The sequence below is a fragment of the Euprymna scolopes genome, chromosome 9, assembly GCF_053919585.1.
Source record: "Euprymna scolopes isolate OS-2025 chromosome 9, ASM5391958v1, whole genome shotgun sequence".
In the NCBI taxonomy this organism is placed as follows: Eukaryota; Metazoa; Mollusca; class Cephalopoda; order Sepiida; family Sepiolidae; genus Euprymna; species Euprymna scolopes.
Genome location: NC_136490.1, coordinates 50946552 through 50971412, shown reverse-complemented (window position 1 = coordinate 50971412; position 24861 = coordinate 50946552). Strand labels below are relative to the sequence as shown.

The following is a 24861-nucleotide window of genomic DNA, read 5'->3' as shown; positions in this document are numbered from 1 at the left end:
GATTAACCGATTTTTTTTTAATTCGAAATGTTTTTAAATAAATTTCAGACTTGTTCCTGCTTTCAGAAAAAATAATTGATATTAACTTTCGGCTACATCGCCTACTTCTACCTCTTTGTAATATTAACTTGGGGTTTGGTTAAATATACGTGCAGTATAATTATGCCTTCCTCTTCTATCTCTCCCTGCTGCTAAATTTTATAAGTAAATAAACTAGCATACATAAACTTGATAAGATGCAATATTCAAAGCTTCTGTCTCTCTCTCTCTCTATCTCCCCCCTCTCTCTCTTTCTCTCTCTCTCTCTCTCTCTCTCTCTCTCTCTCTCTCTCTATATATATATATATATATATATATATATATATATATATATATATATATTCAGGACAGAAGTGATACAATTAAAACGAGCGAGCTTTTGTGCTTCAACATTTATTTTTTCTACGTAGTCATCACTATTCTTAATGCACTTTTGCCAGCGTTAAAGCAGAGCCTTGATAAAAGTCAGCGCCTGCCAGAACGGTCCATTTTTGTACAGCCGCGATTATGGTGTTGTTGTCGGGGAAATTCTGCCCACATAATGCGTCCTTCAAAGCCCCAAACAAGTAGAAGTCTGACGGTGCCAGGTTGGGACAATACAGGGTTTGGGACAGCACCGTCCAGCCGAACTTTGTCACACATTCTGTGGTCTTCAAACTTGTGTGTGTGTCGGCGTTGTTATGTTGCAAACAAAACGTTTTCTTTTTCTCTGATCTTTCATGGGTAACTCAAACATTCAGGATTGTCCAAGATCTAACGTAACGGTCCGAGTTGACAGTCATTCTAGTTTCAAGAAATCCAGCAAGATAACAACCTTCCTGTCCTAGAAGACTTTGCCTGCAGATGTCTGCATTTTACAATTCTTTTCTGGGAGCCTGGATATTGTCATTCCATAGACGGCTGTTTGGTCTCCAGCTCTTAGTGATGGCACCACGTCTCATTACCAGTTATGATGCAGTCCAAGAATTCGTCACCTTCGGGTTCATCCTAATTCAACTAGTCCTCATAGGCATCCCATCGGTGGTCCTTTTTGTTTTGCATGGGCATTGGTGAAACCCACCTAGCACATATTTCGCTGTATCTTAGGGATGACAATATCGTTCCCGGTACACTGATACCCGTATTCAGCTCTACACTCATTTGTCAATTATCGTTGTCTGCCGATCAGAGGGGATGAGTTGGTCGAGATGCACAGTGTTTTCTGTGGCAGTGGTTGAGCATGGGAGTCCAGAGTACACTTTTTCGCACTGATCTTTGTCACCACTCTGAAAGCGATGAACCCATCTCCTAACTGTGCGCACATCAACTGCATCTGCTTTGTAAACGCTCAACAGGCGCCACTGAATATAAATCGATTCAATTTTTTGTGCATGGGAGATTTTAATGACGCCTCTTTGCTTCTGATGCATGGCCCTAACCGGGGTTACTTTCTTAGAGTCTCACAACGACGTTATCTGCAACAGAGATGTGAGACTTTTACGTCACGAATGCATGAGTTTAGTGACCATAACAATGCAATTTGCAATCCCCTCTAGTCCACTTAAGCGGCGAAAAATTTAGGAAGTATTACTTTTGGAACGACCCTCACATATAGTTTTATATATTCATTGATAACCTCACATATTATTTTATATATTGATTGATAACCTCAAATATTATTTTATATATTCATTGATAACCTCACATATTATTTTATATATTCATTGATAACCTCAAATATTGTTTTATATATTCATTGATAACCTCACATATTATTTTATATATTCATTGATAACCCCACATATTATTTTATATATTCATTGATAACCTCAAATATTGTTTTATATATTCATTGATAACCTCACATATTATTTTATATATTGATTGATAACCTCAAATATTGGATTTTTTACGGACCATTCTTTTATGGGTCTTCAGCCGGTTAAAATAGTTTTTAAGGGGTCAAAAAAAAAAAGTCGGAAAAATCGTTGTACATTTTGTACATTCATCTTAGTTTATGTTTAATCTTTAATCAGTTCATATACGTGTCACGGTGGTAACGTCATCAGATTTGAATGCTACGGTTTCAGTTTCAATTCTAGCTGATTGCACCCAAATACTTTATTTTTCACTTTTATAAATCACGACTTTATAATTATGTATACTGAATCTGGACAAATTAAAATATCATATTTAAGCATATTCTACGACCGGGCGAAGCCTGATGCTCCTTAGCTAGTTAGATATATGCACATAAACCAAGACTGTGGTGGCAAAACTGCCCTGTTATGTGAGTTTCAAAATTTAACCTTACCGAATAGCAAAATTTGATAGAATTGAAACCACCTTCGCCTCAATCGTGCTGAAAGGTTTCATATATCATAAAAATATAGGCATTCTGCATGGTAATAAATTAGATTTGTTTTGCTGCATTGAAATTTAATCTTAGAAATTATTCTGCATGTGAAGTAATCACCTAAAAGGAGAGTTGGATGATTCTTATTCCGATATGGAATATATTTTGATCAACAAGGAGGCGAATTTAATTTTCCAGATTGTCTCTCATACTCTTTTTCTACAAGTGCACACACACACACGTGTGTGTGTGTGTGTGTGTGTGCATATATACATATGTGAGTATTTGTTTTTGGTCAAGATCAAAGTGTAGTGTCTGTTCTTCAGATGCTGCACTTCATTGTCTTGTTCTCTTTCGGTGGAGGAGAAATCCTTCACGACTGAGACAATTTTTATTTTTGTACCTTTTCTCCAGGTTAAAAAACGACACTGGTGTCTAACTCTGTCCCGTGGGGAGGCATAGTAAATAGGTACATTTACACGTGCGTGCACATATGTGTCTTTCTGTACAAATGCACACACATACATGGTAGCTTCCTTTAATCTTGACACACTATGGATGTTGTATATTAGGGTTTGGGTTGTTATGCATATCACTATTCTCTATCTAGTGGCTCATCACTATCTGAACCCAAGTTATATTTGTGATCAATTTGAGTTCTTTCCATGATCATCTAAATGTTCATATACGTGTGTGTGTGTGTGTGATACATATTCTCGACATAGATTTTTCAACTGCTTCTTGGATCTTTGGGTCCACCTGGGTTTTATCTGTTATTGGAGGGAATCTGGAAACCTGTGGACGAATGCATTCCACTCTAAAACGGTGGCTGGTTTTATTTAGTTTTTATTCACTTTCCAAGTGTCGAACGCAGAAGAATGGAAAGTAAGGATCTTGGCTTGCGATTAATTCTAATAGTCTCCATTTTAAGACACGTCATCTCCCTCTCAACCGTTAACCCGTACGCTCTTCTTTACGTCCAAATTTCAACTCTCGACTCCATGTCCAGCTAACCTGATCACGTGGTAACAACCCCGTCAATCTGGTCAGCTATTTTTAGAACTTCCGGTGCAACTTGCTATTTTTTTGTCAAAACTTAAAATGGGCATCTCATCTCCTCTCATTTACCGTACCAGTTAGTTAGATAGATAGATTGCTAAATCGATAGATATACATAGATAGATCGACAGACGGATAAATAACAGATAATTTCTCATGCTCCCAACTACATAACATGGATACGCACTGTAAGGATGTTTGTGCCTGGAAATCTTGTGGCAAGAGTTGCACAATGGCCAACCGCATGTCTCCTAATTCGGTGCTGTTAAATATCAGATGCAAGTGGAGGGTCTGGACGATTGGAAACAATGCTGAGATAAGCGGAGAACATACGGCACCTAGAATTCTCCCATGATTACCCATCTGGTATCAACCAGGCTCCACGTGATTTAACTTTGGTGATCTGATGAGAACTGGTGTGTCAACATGTTTATATGGGGACTCTAGAAGAATTAAAATGTTCTTTAAATGGAGGCTATTGAGAAAATAAAAAGCTCAACATGTAAGACAAAAAATAAAAATATCAACCGCACAAAGAATATATATACTAGTGCTCATAGATTTAATTATGAATTCAATTAGGGAATTACACCAATAGGAGTAAACGTACCGAAATCAGATAAATTTGTGCCTAATTTCCAATTCCAAAAACTGTTTTGTTTTATTGAACTTTTTAAACCTTAATTTTCCATTGCGAGTACTAATGATAAAATGATTTATTGGTTTTAAACTACAAGCAAACAAAGATTTATAGACAACTTCCACACCTGTTATTATGTCTTTTAAAAATATAAATGCATATTACGTGGGACTTTTGTTTAATCGTAACATTAAGATAACAGCTAAATATTCAGAACTTACGAACAAATAAGAGTCGGTAATTGTATCAAAATCGGAAAAATATTGAAATCTTTCCATCACTTATATATATATATATATATATATATATATATATATATATATATATATATATATATATACAGTGATGATCATATTTATTGGCACGGTAAAATAAAAGTTTAATTTAATCCCTTTTTTAGAATTTATTAGACAAAATTTAAGAAAATAACAAAGTATATTATGTATTTTTAACTGGCCTTTCCGATGCAGCAATCGGATTTTAGAAAAAATAAATAACAAAGGAACAACAAACATAATTGCAAAAAACCCTTGTTCAAAATTATTGGCACGATTTATTTAATAATCAATTGTATAGCCTTTGGCCTTGATTACCTTCCTCAGTCGCTTTTCATAGTTTACAACCAAGTTGTTGCACACTTCAGTAGTAATTTTAGCCCACTCTTCGTGACAATAATCCTCCAATTGAATAAGATTCTTAGGCTTCCTTTGCATTACCCTCAATTTTAATGTTCTCCATAAATTTTCAATTGGATTAAGGTCTGGGCTTTGTGATGGCCACTCCAAAACATTAATATGATTGTCCTCGAGCCATTTCTTAGTCAGTTTAGCCGAATGCTTTGAGTCATTATCTTGCATGAACCACCAACGACGACCAAGTGAGAGCTCTTTAGCAGAGTCTTTCAGGTTTTCATCCAATATTTTAACATAATCTTCCTTTTTTATGCTACCTGTGACCTTAACAAGTCGCCCTGGTCCAGAGGCAGCAAAGGATCCCCAAAACATCAAACTGCCTCCACCGTGCTTCACTGTGGGTATGGTGTTCTTAGGCAGGAAAGCTTCGCCAGATTTTCTGTAAATATAAGACACTTTATTATGGCCAAATAACTCTATTTTCGTTTCGTCAGTCCATAGAACACGTTTCCAGAATGCAACATCTTTATCAATATGACGTTTTGCAAAGGCTAGCCTTGCTTTCAGGGGCATAGGCTTCAATAAGGGAGTCTTTCTCGGACGACATGCTTTTAAACCAGCTCTCTTCAAAACTCTACCAACTGTATGTCGAGATACATTCACTCCAGAGGTGCTCTGTTCATCAACAATCTCCCCAACAGAGATCCTTGGGTTTTGTTTTACTTGTCGAACAATTTTCCGTTCATCTCTTGGGGAAAGAATCCTTTTTCTCCCTCTACCCTCTAAACTCATAACGTGGCCTTGCGATTTGAACTTGTTTATTATGGCTCTAACAGTGGATTTGGGAAGGTTTAGCTTCTTTGAAATCTTATCATAGCCCTCCCCATTGGTATGGCATGCTACAACAAGCTTCCTGACGTCTTCGCTGTGTTCCTTAGTTTTAACCATGGCGATTGAAAATTATAATTTAGTCACTTATAATAGTTTAAATAAATCGCTATCTAAAAATTATCTGAAAAAAATTATTCACTGAATTAGCGTTAAACAAGCATAATATGGCTATAAAAAAGTTCAGAAAGCACGTAAACCGGAAATTGATTGATATTATACTGATACTAAAAGAAAAACAAAGCCGTGCCAATAATTTTGAACAAGGGTTTTTTGCAATTATGTTTGTTGTTCCTTTGTTATTTATTTTTTCTAAAATCCGATTGCTGCATCGGAAAGGCCAGTTAAAAATACATAATATACTTTGTTATTTTCTTTAATAAATTCTAAAAAAGGGATTAAATTAGACAAAATTTAACTTTTATTTTACCGTGCCAATAAATATGATCATCACTGTATATATATATATATATATATATATATATATATATATATATATATATATATATATATATATATATATATAATGTCGATATGTGTACATATTAAAATCAATAAATCATTTCTTGAAATAAAATTTTCCTGTTGGCAAACAAGTTATTTCATAATAACATAAATTATGTAAGACTTATTAAAAGTCTATATTTTGTCGATAAATTCATTTCTCGTTTCGGCCATATTTTATATCATAAACTTCATCGTTATGAGTATTTCCATTCTCATAAATGCTATAAACATCATAATCGTTTGTATTAGTATTTCTTTAATAATTGCTTCGTTAAAAAGCACGCTTTTATACAGTGTGCAAATGGACAATGACATTAATACATGAACAACACATTTATTCCAGATCATGTAAATTAAATGTAACTACGAGTATTTTAAGAATTTATATATACACTAGCAGGCCACCCGGCATTGCCCGATCCTAAAATACGCTTAAATATGAAATTATGATTAATACAAATTCCGTATTTATTATTATATTATATAGGGTCTAATGTATCGTAATGATTTAAAAAGTAAAAAAAAAAAAAAAAAAGACTCGTGCGAGAATTGAAATCAAAATGTTTAGCTTACGATTTACTTTTTCCTTTGACGTTAATGCCTGAGCTATGAAGACATGTTTGCTGCTAGGCAAAAATTTAAAACATGAACCAATATCTATTACGTTACGCATGCATATTCATGATGCTGTCGCCCGACCTTCACCTGGCAAATTCCACTTATTTTTAATTTTCATACTTTAGCATCGATTTTCCCTGGCTAAAATCCAAATATAAAGTTTTGAATACTCTATATATTTAGTTGCATGTCTCTAGACCAAAAACTGACAGAGGAGTTTAGTAGGCAAATGTTTTTAAACAAAAATATATACGCATACATAAATATATGTAGAGGAAGATGTTTGCGTTTACTATAATCTTTTTAGGCAAATATAAACATGTAAAATATCTGCATGATTATATAATTACACATATTAGTTAACTAAAAATGATCATCCCATTAGAAAACCGAAAACTTAATAGGGAATTAATTAAAATGAATGTTTAAAAGAATATGCAAATTAGCTAGATTTCTTGCAGATGAATGTAATTCCGAATGTAATTCCACGACCCATATATAACAAAGTTGTATTTTCTTTTTAAATAAATAAAAAACAGGCTTTTTTTAATATGAATATCAATGCACGCACACACACACACACACACACACACACTCAGAAAATCATAGGAGTATGTATATATATATATATATATTAGTAATGGGACGATTCCAATATTTTCCCCCATTCTAATACAATTTCCGATTCCAATCTTTTATTAATCTCTAAATATTTTATTGTAGTTGTTATTTTCCCCCGATTGCCATTTAAAAACATTTGTTAAATGCGCAGATATTTCTCTAATCGAAGAAAATATACTTGAAGGGGATTATCTACCGATTTTTTTTCTTTTACTATTTACTGGTAGTTTCAAATCGATAAATATTTACTATTTTATCATTATTACTTTTTGTTTTAATTTTCTTATCACTTTGTTTTTGCTGGGGATAGGGCATTCTACCGGATGCCAAGCATTAGTTACTCAAACAGAGATTTTTTTAAAGATTCTGACCGTCCCTTTAACTGCTATCTGTATTTCTCTTGCATTTGGTTCACCAGGTATATTTAATATTCGAAATTCTTTTTCATAAACCTTGTTGCTTCTATAATGACTGGTATGATTGATACCTTCTTAAGATTCCAGTTTCTTTTCATGTCGTACATAAGTTGTTGGTATTTTGTTATTTTATACCTCTTTGCTCTGTTAAGGCCAGCATCATTAGGGACGCTTACTTCAACTAGGCTCGCCATTTTCTCCCTTATGTCAGGCTTAATAGCCTCATTTTATAGGTATGTAGCTGTAATAATTTCATAGTCATAGTCGATAGTGTATGACTTATGTACCAAAAAAGAACAGTTGGAAATGTTTTCAAGACTTGCTACTACACTGGATATTAAAGGTTTTACAGATTTTGCAGTGTGCATTGTGTCGCATTGTATAATAGCCGAGCGCCCCCACCTCCCCCAGCAATGGAAGATTTCGTTTTAAACAAAATCAAATAAAAAGAAAAACAATGAAAACAATCGTTTTGGTATCGTAAAATAGACCCAAACTTTTCCCAATTCTGATACCAATACCCCCAAATGTTCTGATTTTCCTGATTCTCGATTCTGATTCCAATTAATCGTCCCAACATAGAGAGAGAGAGAGAGAGAGAGAGAGAGAGAGAGATAAAAAGGAGCAAACAAAGTTATATGTTTATCAACCTTTTATTTATTCATAAATTGTACTGATATTTTATTGTAAGACTTCTTGAATGAAATTAAGAAAATAAAGATGAAACGTTTATGAACATATAATTTAGTTTGTTCCTTATCTTATCTTTCTATCTCATCTTATACTATTTTCATTATTCTCATTATATATATATATATATATATATATATATATATGTGTGTGTGTGTGATTTTCAGAATGTGAGAGATTGTATATAATAAATTCCACAGCCAAACAACGTCGCAGCCCACAAGAGCCATGACAGTCAAAGAACCGTATATATATATATATATATATATATATATATATATATATATATATATATATATATATACACGTAATCATCCACAGACTGTTTCGCTGTATCACAGCTCTTTGGTGCGGCTAGACTAACACCTTTCCTAAACCAGGGATTAGACTTACAACCCATTCAATGGCTGAATCTCGCTAGATTCAGACACTCTGATGAGTCGTAGGTGACGAAACACGTGTTAGTGTATAATTATATATTACAAACAATATATCTTTTTTTTTTTTGCATAGTTTTCCTTACAAGGTAAGCTTCTATGTCTTTTATTCTCATAATGTCTCTCGTTCTCAACTCTAACCTACTTGCGATTACTATTTCCTATATTTTCTTTATTTTGTTTAAATCTTGTGTTTTTCAGGTAAATGGAGTACATGTAAGCATGAATGGTGCGGCAATGGAGGCACTGCTACCCGCACGGTGCACTGTGTCGGAATGGATGGGCGGAAAGTGGAATCAAGAAAGTGTGGCTACTTCGAAAAACCGAAATCGTCACGGGAATGCTATCTACCTTGTGAACATCATAAGCACAGGTTCAAATGGGATGTTGGATCTTGGGGAAAGTGTATCTCTTTGTCAAAGTCCAAGGATTGCAGGATGAAGTATGGCATCCAAAACAGATTAGTGACGTGTATTTACTTAAAATCCCCAAACCATGAAACGGAAACAGACGATGTCTGCGCGTTTTTTTTTCCAAAGCCATCAACTGAACAATCGTGCCGTGTCTCTTGCCCGCAGGATTGCATCACAACAGAGTTTTCAGAATGGAGTTCATGCGACAAGTGTGCATTCCTCAACAGGACACGAACTAGGACCGTTGTGGTTCCGCCATCAAAGGGTGGAAAAACATGTCCAAACCTGTCAGAGATGGAACCCTGTCTTACCTGCCAGGATTCGTACACGTTTTCAATTGGACCCTGGGGAAAATGCAAAAAGATTTATAGCAAAGATATAATGCATATGGAAAAATTGCATCATCACATTGGATACCAGGAGAGAGAAATTACCTGCCTTGGAATCCATGGAAGAATTGTTCCGCCAAAGTAAGTCTTTTGCACTTAATTATTTATAATTAATATTTTTCAATACGGTTACAGATTTATTTAATTAAATAAGTACCTAATGCTTCTTTAGAAAAAAAGAGCACTCTTTAAGGGTGTATATATATATATATAAAAAAAAACCTAGACATATTAGCCTGTTAAAAACGGGCAAAAGATCTAGACGTAAAATTAGAATAAATGCTTTATGCCAAATTGATGGCTTAATATGGTTAAAGTTGTGTTCATTTTCGCATTAAATACAAACCCCTATTAATCCCTAACTGTGCAACGAATGGGTGCTTAATTTGTTGCGCCATATTATAACAAAGGTTCATATAAAATTTCAGCCAAATCGGATCAAACCTACGAGAAAACTACTAGAGTAAATATGGTGTTGTGGTGACTGATTCCTATTGATCCCAAACTATGCATCGAACAGATACGATAATACTTAGTTCGCTGCAACTTAGCATAACAAAGGTCCATACAAAATTTCAATCAGATCGGACTATAAGCTTCCAAAGAAAAACTGGAACAGACAGACAGAGAGACAGACTAACATACTAAGAGAAATCTAATATAAATATATATATATATATATATTTATAAAAACATTAATGGCTACATATGTGCATACATGTTTCTTTAATCACTCGTTTTAGGAAGACTACTATATATATATATATATATATATATATATATATATATATTATTTTTAAAAAATATATTTTTTTATCATTCATATTTTAAAATAATATATATGCCGTTCCCCATTTGGGGGTACCAAATTGGAAAAAGGGAAAATTATTCCCAACTCGCATTTAGGTAGAGATGTACTTTCGTATAATTCATTTCCAAACAAGTATCGCAAAAACAAATAACATTATATATATATATATATATATATACATATATATGTGTATATATATATATATATATATATATATATATATATGTATATATATACATATATATGTATACATATATACATATATATGTATACATATATACATATATATGTATACATATATACATATATATGTATATATATATATATACATATACATATATACATATATATATATATACATATATGCATATATATATATATATATACATACATATGTACATATATATATATATACATATATATATACACATATATATATACATGTATATATATATATATATATATATATATGTAAACTTCAAAGCTATTTTGGTGCATTAGTTCAGTCTGTTTATTTTTTAATGATTTTCCCAAAGAAATTGTTTTATCTAGTTTTCTTTTCTATATTCTATTGTCAACTGTTTTTTATTTATTTATTTTTTTTGACAAGCATCTTCGTCAGCCATTATGGCAATTAGTAGTACTTTTCTGCTTTCACTGTTAATAATTGTCTTTTCTCTTTGTTTTTATTGTTGTCGTATTGAAGACTGGACTTCCCTCATAAAGAAGTGATTTGCCTGAGGCAATCATATTTTAAGATAAGATTAGCCGAAGAATTTTTTTTCTTTGCAATAATGTCTGAGAAAGAAGATAAAAATAATAATGCAGCATAAAGAAATATTTTTAATGGTGTTTATTCTTAGTTGAGTAAATGAATTACTTGTCTTTAAATCAGTCCAGAAATCTCTATAAAAAAGCGCTGTCTGTAATCCTAACCATGCTTAAGTTAAAAAAATAACTACTTCCTCAGCCTTTCATATTTGTTTTCATCGATATAATATTCTGTTTGTTCCTACCTTAGTTAGTCCGTACGTTACACTTTTAAAAGAGCCAAATACAATTTGTAAGGCCAAACTGCTTCAAAAGAGGCTAAATTTGTGATATCTAGCTTTAAATAGGCTAATGCACCCTAGACAAGAATATGAGTGATCTCTCTTTAATAAAGCCTCATTTTCTAATATCTTTATAATAATGTTATCATTGTTTTAATGTAAAAAAGGAACTCATTGTAATTTTTACGTGCATTTGTTCTTCACCAAAGAAAAAAGTCAGTGAAATATTATGTAAAAAAAGGGAACATTTGAAAGAAACGGGGCAAAAAAGAACATAGTCTGCCAAGACGGGCTGGACTGTAAGAGATGATTTTTAATTTATTGCTTCAAAGTGATTTTGTATTTTTATTGAACTATGCAGCACAATACTGTATCATAAGTATTTATTTGTACTTCCTAATTTATCTCATTTGGATCAATTCGCTCTCTCTTATATACATATATATATATATATATATATATATATATATATATATATATATATATATATAGTTCTGTATATACAATTGACATTATTTTATAGAAACGTTAATTAACTCATATTTGCTGCACGTTATTGCTTTTTCTTCCCCAAAATTAATATTTTTACACAATCCAGAAAAATATCAGCCTTTTTTCAATACATATTCGTTGATCAAATATATTTCTCATTTAATGGAATTTCCACGACTCCTACTAGTAAACATTATTCTCAGTCTGTCAGACTTAAGTTTAAAGTAGCAGTTTTTCTCAGTCTGTAATGCTTAAGTTAGAAGCATCATTTGTTCTTTATGTAATGCTTAAGTTAGAAGTAACATTTTTTCGAGATGACATGCTTAAGTTAGAAGTAACATTTTTTTCGAGATGTCATGCTTAACTTAAAAGTAACATTTCTTTTTCAGATGTCATGCTTAAGTTAGAAGTAACATTTTTTCAGTATCTTATGCTTAAGTTAGAAGTGACATTTTTTCGAGATGCCATGCTTAAGTTAGAAGTAATATTTTTTTTCGGTATGTTATGCTTAAATACGACGTCACATTTTCTTTCAGAATGTCATGCTTAAGTTAGAAGTAACATCTTTGGGAGGATGCCATGCTTAAGAGTGAAGTAACATTTCCTTGGTCAGTTATACCTTAATTTGAAATGACATTTTTATGGATGAATTCTTAGGTTAACTTTTGTTTTAGATAAATACAGGCATCTCTACAAGATAACCGATCTGTTTGCTTATCTGCTACACGTTTGAAACAGAATTTTTAAATGCGTTCACATCATATCTATATAAAACCTTTCTTCTTTAATTGATCTACCTGTCATGCTAAACCCTGCAATTACATCCTAATATGCATCCATTAATTGTTTAAGTTGTCACACCTGGTTATTTGACTGTTTTGTTTGGTGTTGGCCTGTCAACCCTTTTTGGGGTTTTTTTTTAAAGCCAAATTCAGTAATTTTGAGAAAAAAATATTTATGTGTCAGATTATCTATTTCTTCAAATATTTATTCGTAGTGTTTAGTTTGGTTGTTTTGTTTCACAGTATAGCAATCCTTTTTTCGAGCTACTCGATGTGGGATCCAGTAATTTGGAAAACAAAATTATTCTTCAACTTCTTTGTATTTTCAAATATTTATTCATGGATTTTGGTTTAGTTGTATTGTAGAGAAAAAATCGCTGTTTTTGGATTTGCAGAACGTGATTTAGTTTTACAAAGGGAAAAGATGCGCCAAACATTGATGGTATTGTTTTATTCTAAGTCAAGAAGTTGATATCTTCAGACAACCCGATCTGGTAGCAATCTTTTATCTACAGGGTGGAACGATAAAAGTGTCGCCCTAAAAAAACAACGCTACAGTTTCATTTTAAAACTTTTATTGAAAAAAATCAAGTCAAGTAACTTGTTAGTTCTACTACATAATCATCTATTCAATGTAGTCGAATTCATCCCCAATCATCACCTCGATACGGGTCCGTAACTTGGAGCATGTCTTTTTCACAAGCGCTGCATGGAGCTCAGCAAATACTCGGCAGATGGTGGCAATCATTTTGAAGGTGCTAGCAATGGTCCTGTTGTCATAACTTGGATCGGTAGAAAGCAAGAGTTATTCAGCGACGCATCTCCGATCTAACTTGTTGAACATTGTGTCACTTTCAGACATGATAGAAGGCTTCTATTCTTCTTGAGATTTGTACACAACTAGTAGGTGATCCGCAACAAAAAAAAAAAAAAGAAAGAAAGACGGTTTTCGTCAAACGAAAATGGAATTTTATCATTATTTCTATGATGAAAATTTTATCATTACACCCTGTATATAAAAGACAGATATCTTCAAAGGTGGAATACTGTTGCTTCAGTTGGAGTAGGTGCACACAGACTACTCTTTCTTGTCTTAACCGAGTACAAAATCGACTGGGAGAGGTCGTGACTTTTTTCTATCCTACAACTCTTTTTCTCACAAAAGATATTTGCTGTGTCTGTACATTCTATCATGATTTACATGGAAGATGGTCGGCTGAGTTCCAGTTTCTGATTCCTCCTTTTAAAACATTAACACAAATAACTTGTGTTTCTATCACAACATTAAGGTCCATCATTTCTCATTTCATGTGTGAAGCGTTAGGCTGGATCTCCATTGACAGTGCTTTTTAACAAAGAATACCTGCCTGTGGATCACATTATTGTAAGCCTGTTTCTCTTCTGATTACAACTTGATCGTCTCCCAATTTTTTGTTACATACAAAGCTATAAGTAATAAAATGTAATTTATCCATTGATCAGTGTAAGTACTCCCATAGTTTTCCTCATCTTTAGGATGGCAGTCATTCCTAGCTTATTACTCTTTTTCCTTCCAATGGCTTTTTGCCTTGATAAGTGGCGATCCACTATTTTAAAGAAAATGAATTAATAATGTACTGAGATTTTGAGTCTATAAAGTAGACTTTTCTTCAGAAACAAAGGGGAACTGAAAAAAAAAAATGATTGAATAAAATATATTTTTTTTGAAAAATTTCAGTTAAAATATTGCATCGTTTTGCAGACTAGCACTAATTCACAAGCTGGTATTTGAGCAGTATTGAATGGCTCGGTTGTATAAGGTCTTAATTAATTATGTATGACTTTCTTGTTTTGTTTTAGGACATATTAACCCTTTTCAAGTTACTTAATGCTGAAACTAGTCATATTAATATAAGTTTTCCGTTAGGATGTCACATGGTTCTTCTTGGTTAGATATTCACAGCCAGAAGCTGTGTTTCTGCGATAAGAAGAAAAAAAGCTTATTTTTCTCCACTTTGAATTCCTAGCAGCATTTCCATGAAGATTGCTACTTTGCAAGATCTTCACTACTGATTACAACTTGGCCATCTTCAAATTCAATGACAACAAATTCTGTCTGATAAGTAATCAAACGCAGTTCATACTAATGATACCAAATTAATTCTCCGATAGTGTTCATCTTTCAGCTAGTCAAACTTTCACAAAAAAAACAAAAAAAAAATATTCGACTAGCTACAACTACTATCAATCATTTCCCCTACTCTCTATCTGTGCCTAAATCTAAACACAGATTCCATGAAAAAAACTTCTTTCCTAAAACTGCCAGCTTGTTCCGCTGGTCTGCTTCCTAGCCAACTATAATATGGCCGTCTTCAAGCCCAATGTAAACAAGTTCTTGTTTAGCTATCCTCTTAAATAATCAAATTCTACCCAACTAACACCATTTACGATTACTACAGTACCATCTTATATTCATTAACTCTTATCCTCAAGTGGCTTTCAGGCTTAGATAAGTGGTTACTCTCTTGTAAAAAAAGGTATAATTTCCATCTCATACACTATTCGCCTTGATAAATGGTTATCCAATGATAATAACCTCTTTTGATGTTTGAGATTTTTTTTTATATAAGGATTTCGTATTATTTGCATCATTCCAACTACTGTTCTCATTTTGAGTGTTAGTTTTACATTTCCCAAAGACCCGCGGCATACTCGATAAAATTCAATTGTACATCACATATTTATTAAAATGCAAGGTCCATGTAGACAAAACTCAAAGATACAATTCCGAATTATTTGCGACTTTTACCCCGTCATAGCAGAGGAAATATGAAAATGCTACCCTCGTCGATTAAATAAAGAGTGTCGTTCGAAATTCCGAGTCTGACAGAAATTCTGAGTCTGACAGAAAGATTCTCAAGTTCGACAAAATAAACCTGAAGAAGGTCGGAGGTTAAATCAGCTGAAACGTTGTGAAAATGACACTCAAGATAAGAACAGTAAACTGAATAATCTAAATAATACATTTTTTTTTTCAATTGGAAAATCTCATGATCGAATCGATGCAATTTGCTTTCTATTGATTATCGATTTCGTTTTACATACAAGTTAGCTTCGAGCATAAAAGATTTTTCTTCATCACATACTTAGGTGTTTATCCCTGAACTCTTTCCTATTATTTGGTTTATTTTAATTTTATGCATAGTTCTGTTTTTATTTTTAAACACTTGTGGTCATTAATGTTAAAAAAATAATGAAAATTAAAAAAAGAAAAGGAGTCGGAGCTTCATTATGGATGTTACGTCTATAAAAAGTAACCATTAATTCGATATAATCGAATTTATACAAGAATATTTTTATGCTAATCTAATATTAAAAGACAAATGGAGAAGACATTAATATAATAAAAATGTGTATATATATAAATGTGTACATGAATGTTTAAGTATATATATATATATATATATATATATATATATATATATATATATATATATATATATATATATATATATATATATATATATATGTGTGTGTGTGTGTGCGCGTATGTATAGGTATATTATATGTGGGCATGTATATATATATATATATATATATATATATATATATATATATATATATATATATAACATTTAACAGAACACACACTTTCCGAAACAAACTTTCGTGCTTATAAATTTTGCATTCTACCAAGTTATGATTATATATATATAACATAAATTAATATTTTCCAATCATGCTCCAAAATTTTAACATCAGCAAATAATGTTTCAGAAGCCTTTTTGATAATCACCTCTTCAGCGCATAAATGTTTTATCAATTTGTTACAAGTAAAAACTAGCACGTACAACAAAAACAACATAATCCAGAAACTGCACTTTAATTGGATCAATCTTTATTTTTCCAAGAAAGATGAATTCACCCAAAACTTATATTAAAAGATTATATATATATATATATATATATATATATATATATATATATATATATATATATATATATATATATATATATATTATAAGTTAATTTGGGTTTCGATTCAATCTAATGCGCCCAAGTCATATGGATATATATATTTTTATTTTGGAAATCCCGTTTATAATATATAAAAATTGATAGAACATTAACTCTATAATAATATATACGAAATCTTCACGAATTAAAATTTCATATTTAAGCGTATTTACGACCGGGCTTTGCAGGGCGTTCATGCTAGTCTATTATAAACCTTTTTAAAGTTTGCTTTGTTCTCTTAAAAAAATTGAATATATCCTTATATATTTGACTTTTACTGACCTTTTTATTTTACTGTTGTATGGACTATATTTTTGTCATTGGAATTATTTTAAAATTCTATTATATCGTATGGATTGAATCGCTAAATAATTTATGTGCTCTATTCAAGATTCCTATAATATCAGTTTTAGAACAATATAGAACATTCGGAATTAAAGTGAAGTTTTTGCAACATATCCATGCAAGACTAAATATAATTGATGTTGAATTTTTTCAAAGCGTGATTTTAAAATAATAATATATATGATTTTTTTTCTTCTACTGTATGTATGTATGTATGTATGTATGTATGTAGGACTATACCTTTCGACAGAGGCGACTGATTTTCACAAGAGCAGTACCGTTTTGAAGCTCTACTTTCGGACGACAAATATCGAAAAATTGCCTTAAACATTAATTCCTTCACCCTCAACTGGGCAGTTTTCTACAGGAAGGTGCCACTTGTGTTCGCTGATGTATTCAAAAGTTATCTTCTCTTTTCAATTGACTAGTCTTAAATAAAACAACGTCACTTCCCGTTTTGGCGATAGACGCAACAGCAAAGACGTCACGTTTGTTTTGTTTTTTTTACGTTTTTTCCCTCCTTCGTGGTACGGGTTCGAGCCTGTCTGCCTACTACCACTTTCTTTTCCCAACACACACCTTCAAACAACCGGGCAACGCCGGCCACCCAGGCTAGTTGTCTCATAAATCTTTCTTATAAAATAGCACATACGTCTATTGGATTCAAGCGTGGCCCAAGTTGAGACAACTAGAAACTAAACCATTGCCAGATTATTATATGCTTTGTTTCCCTGCTCCTTGACAGTCTTCCAACCAATGATAAAGAGCTGTGTCTGCCCAGACATAAGTCATACAAAGAGTGACAAGATAAGCAGGCTTACTGCGCGCCTCGCTGGAAACCAGGTATTTCTACTTCTTAGCAGAAAGAATATTTATATGCATGAATGCATAACAAGAATAAAAACAAATATAAAATATCAAAAGTAGAACACGTTATATCCAAACTAAAAACGTATGGCATGTATTTTTTTTTTACATAGGCATCACCACTTATCAAGGCCAAGATGCCACTCGAGGATAAGGATTAAAGAGTGTACAGTAGCAATTGGAAAATATAGTAACCGTTAGTAATGCAGTTAGTGAAAAAATGAAATTTACGGCGTAGTTTGAACCTACAGACCACTTCATGGAATCCCCCTCCAAAAAAAAAAAAAAAACAACAGCAGAAAAAGACAAAACGCCATCAACTTACCCACAGTAGAATAATCACGGCTCGTTGTTCTATCATTGTTGCTAAGCGACGACATGGAAAAAAGGGCTTTACTGATGATTGATGAATAAAAAAAAACGATTTCGATTATCGGTATTCTGAGACAAAACTTTACTAAAATCACTTCCAAACTTATACATTAAAGTCCTGTAAATTTTAAAGAAAATCTGTTCAGCCGTTTCGGAGTCTATCAGAAACGAACTCGCACACACAGAGACAAAGTTGCATTTATATAATTGTAGAGGTTTACATATATATATATATATATATATATATATATTCAGAATTTAAAATAAAAAAATGGTACAATAAATATCAATTATAAAATTAAATTTATTTTATCCAGATGAAAGTGCTCAATATTTGAGATAGATCATCAGTATATAAAAGGATTACAAATTTTCAAACCATGATTTTTAAGATTTACTATAGACTCACAGGGAATATAAGATAACATAATAATTTTTTTTATTGTATTAAGTTTCAAGAATTTGGATTTTTGATCCAAGAAAAACGGTTTGCAAAAGGAAATTTATACAGCCTAGCTATAATTTTGCTGCTTAGCACCTTGTATTGCTTGTGTATGAATAATAAATGGTTTACATCATAAGTTACTTATATTATTAGTGGTGGGACGATTAATGAAAATTGGAAGTCGAAAAAAATCGTAAATTTTGGGAGTATTGGAATCGTTGTTGGAATCGGAAAAAAGATTTGAGCTGATTTTCTGATGCCAAAAACGATTCTTTTAATTGCCTTTTTGTATTTGATTTTGCTTGAAACAAGTATTTTATAAAAGACATAAAAATCCATCTATAATGATACTCAGCTTTGTCTCGAATCCAATTTTGATCAAAATCTATTAAATTGTTTTCATTCTAGAAAATGTCTTAAACTTAGGGCTTAACAAGAAACGGAAACTAAATAAATAGTAATTAATTCTTGATTAGTTTAATTTTCATTGTAATTTGATATATTTGGATTTTCACAGAGAACGTTGTTCTCGATATCATTACACTCAGAACCCATTTAAAATATTCTAAAAAAACAAAAAAAAAACTGGAATTTGATTAATATTTATCATTGAATATCTGACACCTATTTTTTAAATTTAACAGAAATCGAAGGAATCTGAATATTCATGGATGTCTTCCGCCTCCTTTGTGTAAAACTCTATTAAAATAAATATAGCCCTGATTATGCATGCTTACACCAAGCAGCTGTGTTCGAAAATTCATAATGATCAGTTAATTAGTTCAGGGGCGAATCGTGTATGTACAGATAAGTATAAATATATACATAATTGGCGTTCTGTAGAGATACCCAAATATTATAACAATATACCAGAAAATGTTATATTTATGTGCGTGTATGAAAAAACATAAAAATGTGTTCATCTTAATATAAAAGAAATACACTACTAAACGTTATAGGTATGTGTGTGTGTGTGCATATGTATGTATATGCATTTTAACATATATATACATACGCACATAGAGGCATATATGTATATGTATAGATATATGCATACATATGTCTATTTATATATATACGACTATGTATGTATATTTGTGTAGAAGTGTATATATTGTTTGTATGCGTTTGTGTGTATGTATGTATATATATATATATATTATATATATGGGTATGATGAGAATATTAGAATCATTATTCCGACGAAATAGATAAAATATGGAACAAACTAAGTTATGTGTTTATCACCTTTCATTTTTATTATGAGATTAGTCTGGAGGAAATCATCAAGAGGAACTCTCGCAATAAAGACGAAACGTTACTGAATATATAACTTTGTTCCCGGTTTATCTCTCTATATATGAGTATATATTGTATGTGTGATATATATATATATATATATATATATATAAGTATATGTGCGAGTATATGCATGCGTGTATATATGTATATATATATATATATATATATATGCGTATGCATATATATATATATATATATATATATATATATATATATATGAGTATGTGTATATATGTATATATATATACATACATAGTAATATATACACCCGTATATATATACATAAGATAAAAACACCCGCATTTTTGTACTTCTGCAATTATTTTTCTTTGAGTGACGCTGAGACATAAAGCGACACCCCCCTCCCCCGAAAAAACAACCATAATTACTTCGAAACTCCCCCCACAAATATATATTATAAACTAAATCAATTACCCAGACAGGAAAACATGATATCTTTCTCAAAAGAAAATCGAAGAAAAAAAGTGAAAAATAAACCGCCTAGGAATATATCTGATATAAAAAGCATTACTTTACCTTGTTTCTTTTTCAAATTATTATGGAAACGATAATAAAATTCAGACAGTCAAGTGAATAGTTGAAAAATGATTTTAAAATCGTCCGTAGGAAATGAATTTTAACCTTTTGGTAAACGTGCTCACACCTTACAATGAATCAACATTTATAGCCGAGACTTTAATAGAGGGCTAACGATTTAAAATATTTCGTCGAAAAATAAAATCATCCTTAGCCTAATTATTTATTATTTTTTTTACTAATATTTGTAACTTTTACATTTGTAGAAAAGAAATAATTAAAACAAATCATTTTATCACCATATCTCTCGATTTGGTTAAAAACTATATCCGTTCATAACCGGAAGTGAAATATCAGTGAAAATTACTTAAAATGTGCCAGTTTAGCAAATAGTACAAAATAATTTATTTAAATTATTTTAATTCAAGTTAACTTTAAATAATACTCTTAAATAGAACAATTACATCAATTACATTACCATAACCAGTAATTTTAATTGAGCGAATTATTTAAAAAGATTTTCTTTAATATAATATGCAAATTAGATTAGTTCTATTATGTACATTGCCTTCAATATAGTGTATATATATTGATCGTGATGCTATTTATTTATATAGAAAATCTTATAGTTAATAAAATTTATATAGATAACCGTTTTCAGCAGGAAGTTTTGTATATATTAATCAAATTGTGAACAAACAAACAAACGGAAAGAAGGATTACGGATTTATATATATAATATATATATATGAGTATATATATATATATATATGAGTGATTATATATGAATGTGTATATATATGAGTGATTATATATGAATGTGTATATATATGCATATATATACACTCATGTACATATATATATACACTCATATATATATATATATATAGGAGTGTATATATATATTAGTGTATATATATATATATATATATATATGTTTGTGTATACTGTATAAATATGTGTTTGTGCATGTATCTGTACAGATAATCGTTTTTATACATAAATGTTGGTGTGGTAGGTGTGCTGTCTAATATTGGAAAATGTATTTCTGACAGCATACGGTACGTTAGGCATGAAACTGGCTTTTGGTGCTATTGTTTGCGTGAATAAGATTACCTTCGGCATATACAAATATATATGCATAGCAGCGTGTAGGTTTTTTTATCTGTAAATAATACCTGTCATTCCCTTATAAAATCTCCTAAATAATTGAAGTCATTCCGGATTTGGACAATGAGAGCAAATGTGGATAAAAATTTATCCGACAAAATGGCGCCCTTTTGTTGTTGCTGGTTTTTTTTTTTTTGTTTGTTTTTTTTTCAGCAGATCCTTGGTTTCTAGTTTTCTCATCTGAGAACATTAGAAACTGCAATGCTTGTTGGGTACCTGTCATTTGCAGCTGGGATAGCTTGAGAGTTGGGACTGTTCATTCATTCCCCTCCCCCTCACTACTCCTAGATTAATATCTGACCCGTTCATAGATTCATGCCTATCGTTTTGACACAGCGTTATGAGTCTTTTTCTATTGTTGTTTTGTTCGTTTTTTTTTTAAACTTCTTTTTCATGGGTCTCTTCTTCTTCGGATGGAATTCTACATGCAAGTGTTCTGCAATTCTCTTTCTATGCACTCTTCTAATGCATAAAGGCAGGTCAATGAGGTGGCGTACGATTGGTAGAATAGGATTTTTTTTATTTGCTATAAGTTTACTTCATGAAGACGATGAACGTTTCTGGCTAAAATTTATTACGCTTATTAAGACTCAAATGCCACTCGAGGATAAATAGTATATATATATATATATATATAGATATAGATATATATATCAGATTAGAATGAATACACACACACTAGCAGGTTGCCCGGCATTCCCAGTCGAAAAAATGTGCTTAAATCTAATGAAATTTTAATCATACATATAAAATTTTCTAGAATGGCAGTGGAAGTGATCCTGAAAAGTTACATACTCCTTAATGTGTCAAAATTCTATGTGTCATCACCTTTAACTCTTTAAACCTCAAAGACGCATGTCCGATTAAAATGAAATCTAAACCATGTACAAGATTCAAATAAAGAATGTTTTTCCAAATTTTAATTACTTCCGGTTATATTTATAAATAGGCAGAAACTGGAGGCAAGAAAATAATGATAAAGTAAAATAGTTTACGATCAGAGAAACACGCTAATATATATATATATATATATATATATATATATATATATATATATATATATATATATATATATATATAAAGCGCAAATAGTTAATAAAACATGTTAGAAAACACTTTGAAAAAGAGTTAAAGGCATATTTAATCTGAAAAGGAAACACTTGATGAGTGGATTGTCCTTAATCTGCGAAGTTTCGAAGAAATACTTTCCTTCTCATCAGAGCGAAGGAATTAGCAAAATGCGAGATCGGATTTTGCATACAAAATAATTTGGTGAAACTACAAGTAAGTCAAAGATCTTACTTGATTACAAAAAGTGAAGCAGAGGGAATATGGTGAAGAAAAAAGTGAGTTCACTTTTTTTTCTTAACCTTTTTCTTCTAGGGGGTGGGACATCCAATCAGATGTCTGACATTTACCCCTATTTTAGTCAATACAACCAAGAGATCTTTTCAGTATTCTAGCCGTTCCTTTCAGTGCAATCGTTTGTATTTCACTTGCACTTGGTTCACCGGGTATGCTTGCTATGTACTTTTTAAAGTTCTTTTTCATAAGCCCAGTTGCTCCTATGATGACTGGTATAATTGAAACCTCTTTTAATTTCCAATTTCGTTTCATAACATACATAAGTCCCTGACACTTTGTTATGTTTTTCCTCTCAGCTCTGTTAAGCCGTGTATCATTCGGTACACTGACCTCTATTATGGTCGCTTTTTTTCACGTGAATAGATAGTCAGGTGAAAGGTAATATATATATATATATATATATATATATATATATATATATATATAAGTGAAAATGTATGTCTGTCTGTCTATGGGTGTGTGTCTGTGTACATTTCCCTACCAAATAACTCTGGCAATTTTCGGTCTAGAGACTCGAGATTTGAAATTTTTTTTAGGGGTATTGAGATTTGGGAAAATCTTTTTAATCGGTTTTCGGTAAGAAAGTTGGCTGTCAAGGGGTCAAAGTTCAACGATTTGACCGTTGAAAACTCTACCAAACTCCTCCGCCAATTTTTGGTCTAAACACTTGAAATTTTAAATGTAAGTTATTTGAACAGAGATCAAACTTTTTCATTTGATTTGAGCCCAAAACAATGAATGTTAAGGGGTCATAATTGGGGCCACAGCTAAAAATAATTTTACCCCTGCGGTCTCTACCAAATTACTTAGCGAATTTCTGGTCTAAACATTTGAAATTTTACATAAAGTATATTCAGAGATAGAGCAAGCTTTGGGTCGGAAATTTGATTTGCCAAGGGGTCAAAGTTCAAAAGATTTGACTTTTGCGGTGAATCGCAAACTACTTAGCTAATGTTGAGTCTAAACATTTGAAATTTATACATTATTGGTATTCAGACATAATGCTATATATATAATGCTATTGTTATCCTTAAGTTTCACCGTATCTGTTGAGCTTCCCACATTTTGATAGGTTTACAGCAATCCTTCAATACCTTCTTAATCTCCTTCATTTATATATATATATATATATATATATATCCGCTGATTAAGGACTGCCTACTTATAATTTTAACAAGTATACACAACATAAGTGGGTAGTCCTTAATCCGCGGATATATATATATATATATATATATATATATATATATATATATATATATATATATATATAAACAAGTAGTTAATAAAACATGTTAAAATTAATGTTTTTAACTCTTTTTCAATGTTTTATGAACTACTTGTTTATATATATATATATATATATATATATATATATATATATATATATATATAATATCTTGCATAATAGATGTTACGTAAATGCCCATACGTGTATGTATGTGCATAGAACATTGCCGTTTTTTCTACATATGCCATTACCTTTGTGCTTATAGATAATTATGTAAGTATGTGTAATGTCTGTTTAATTGCTACTTAGCTTCGTTCGTATGTTTTCTTTGTGGTAGTGGCAAACGGAAGGGCGACATTGCACTGCTGAACTGTGACTTCATCCCGCTAACTAATGTTTATATTGTAAGT

The 24861-nt window shown here is 31.4% G+C and overlaps 1 protein-coding gene across 1 annotated transcript in view; it reads left to right on the top strand.

The window, feature by feature from the left end:
- Positions 1-24861, top strand: part of LOC145284538 (thrombospondin type-1 domain-containing protein 7A-like) — a 1985627-nt gene that overhangs the window by 1287193 nt on the left and 673573 nt on the right. Inside the window, exon 6 of the mRNA XM_080133436.1 lies at positions 9084-9765. Within this exon, the coding sequence (XP_079989562.1) occupies positions 9084-9765 (682 nt within the window). The remainder of the gene's footprint in view (positions 1-9083; positions 9766-24861) is intronic.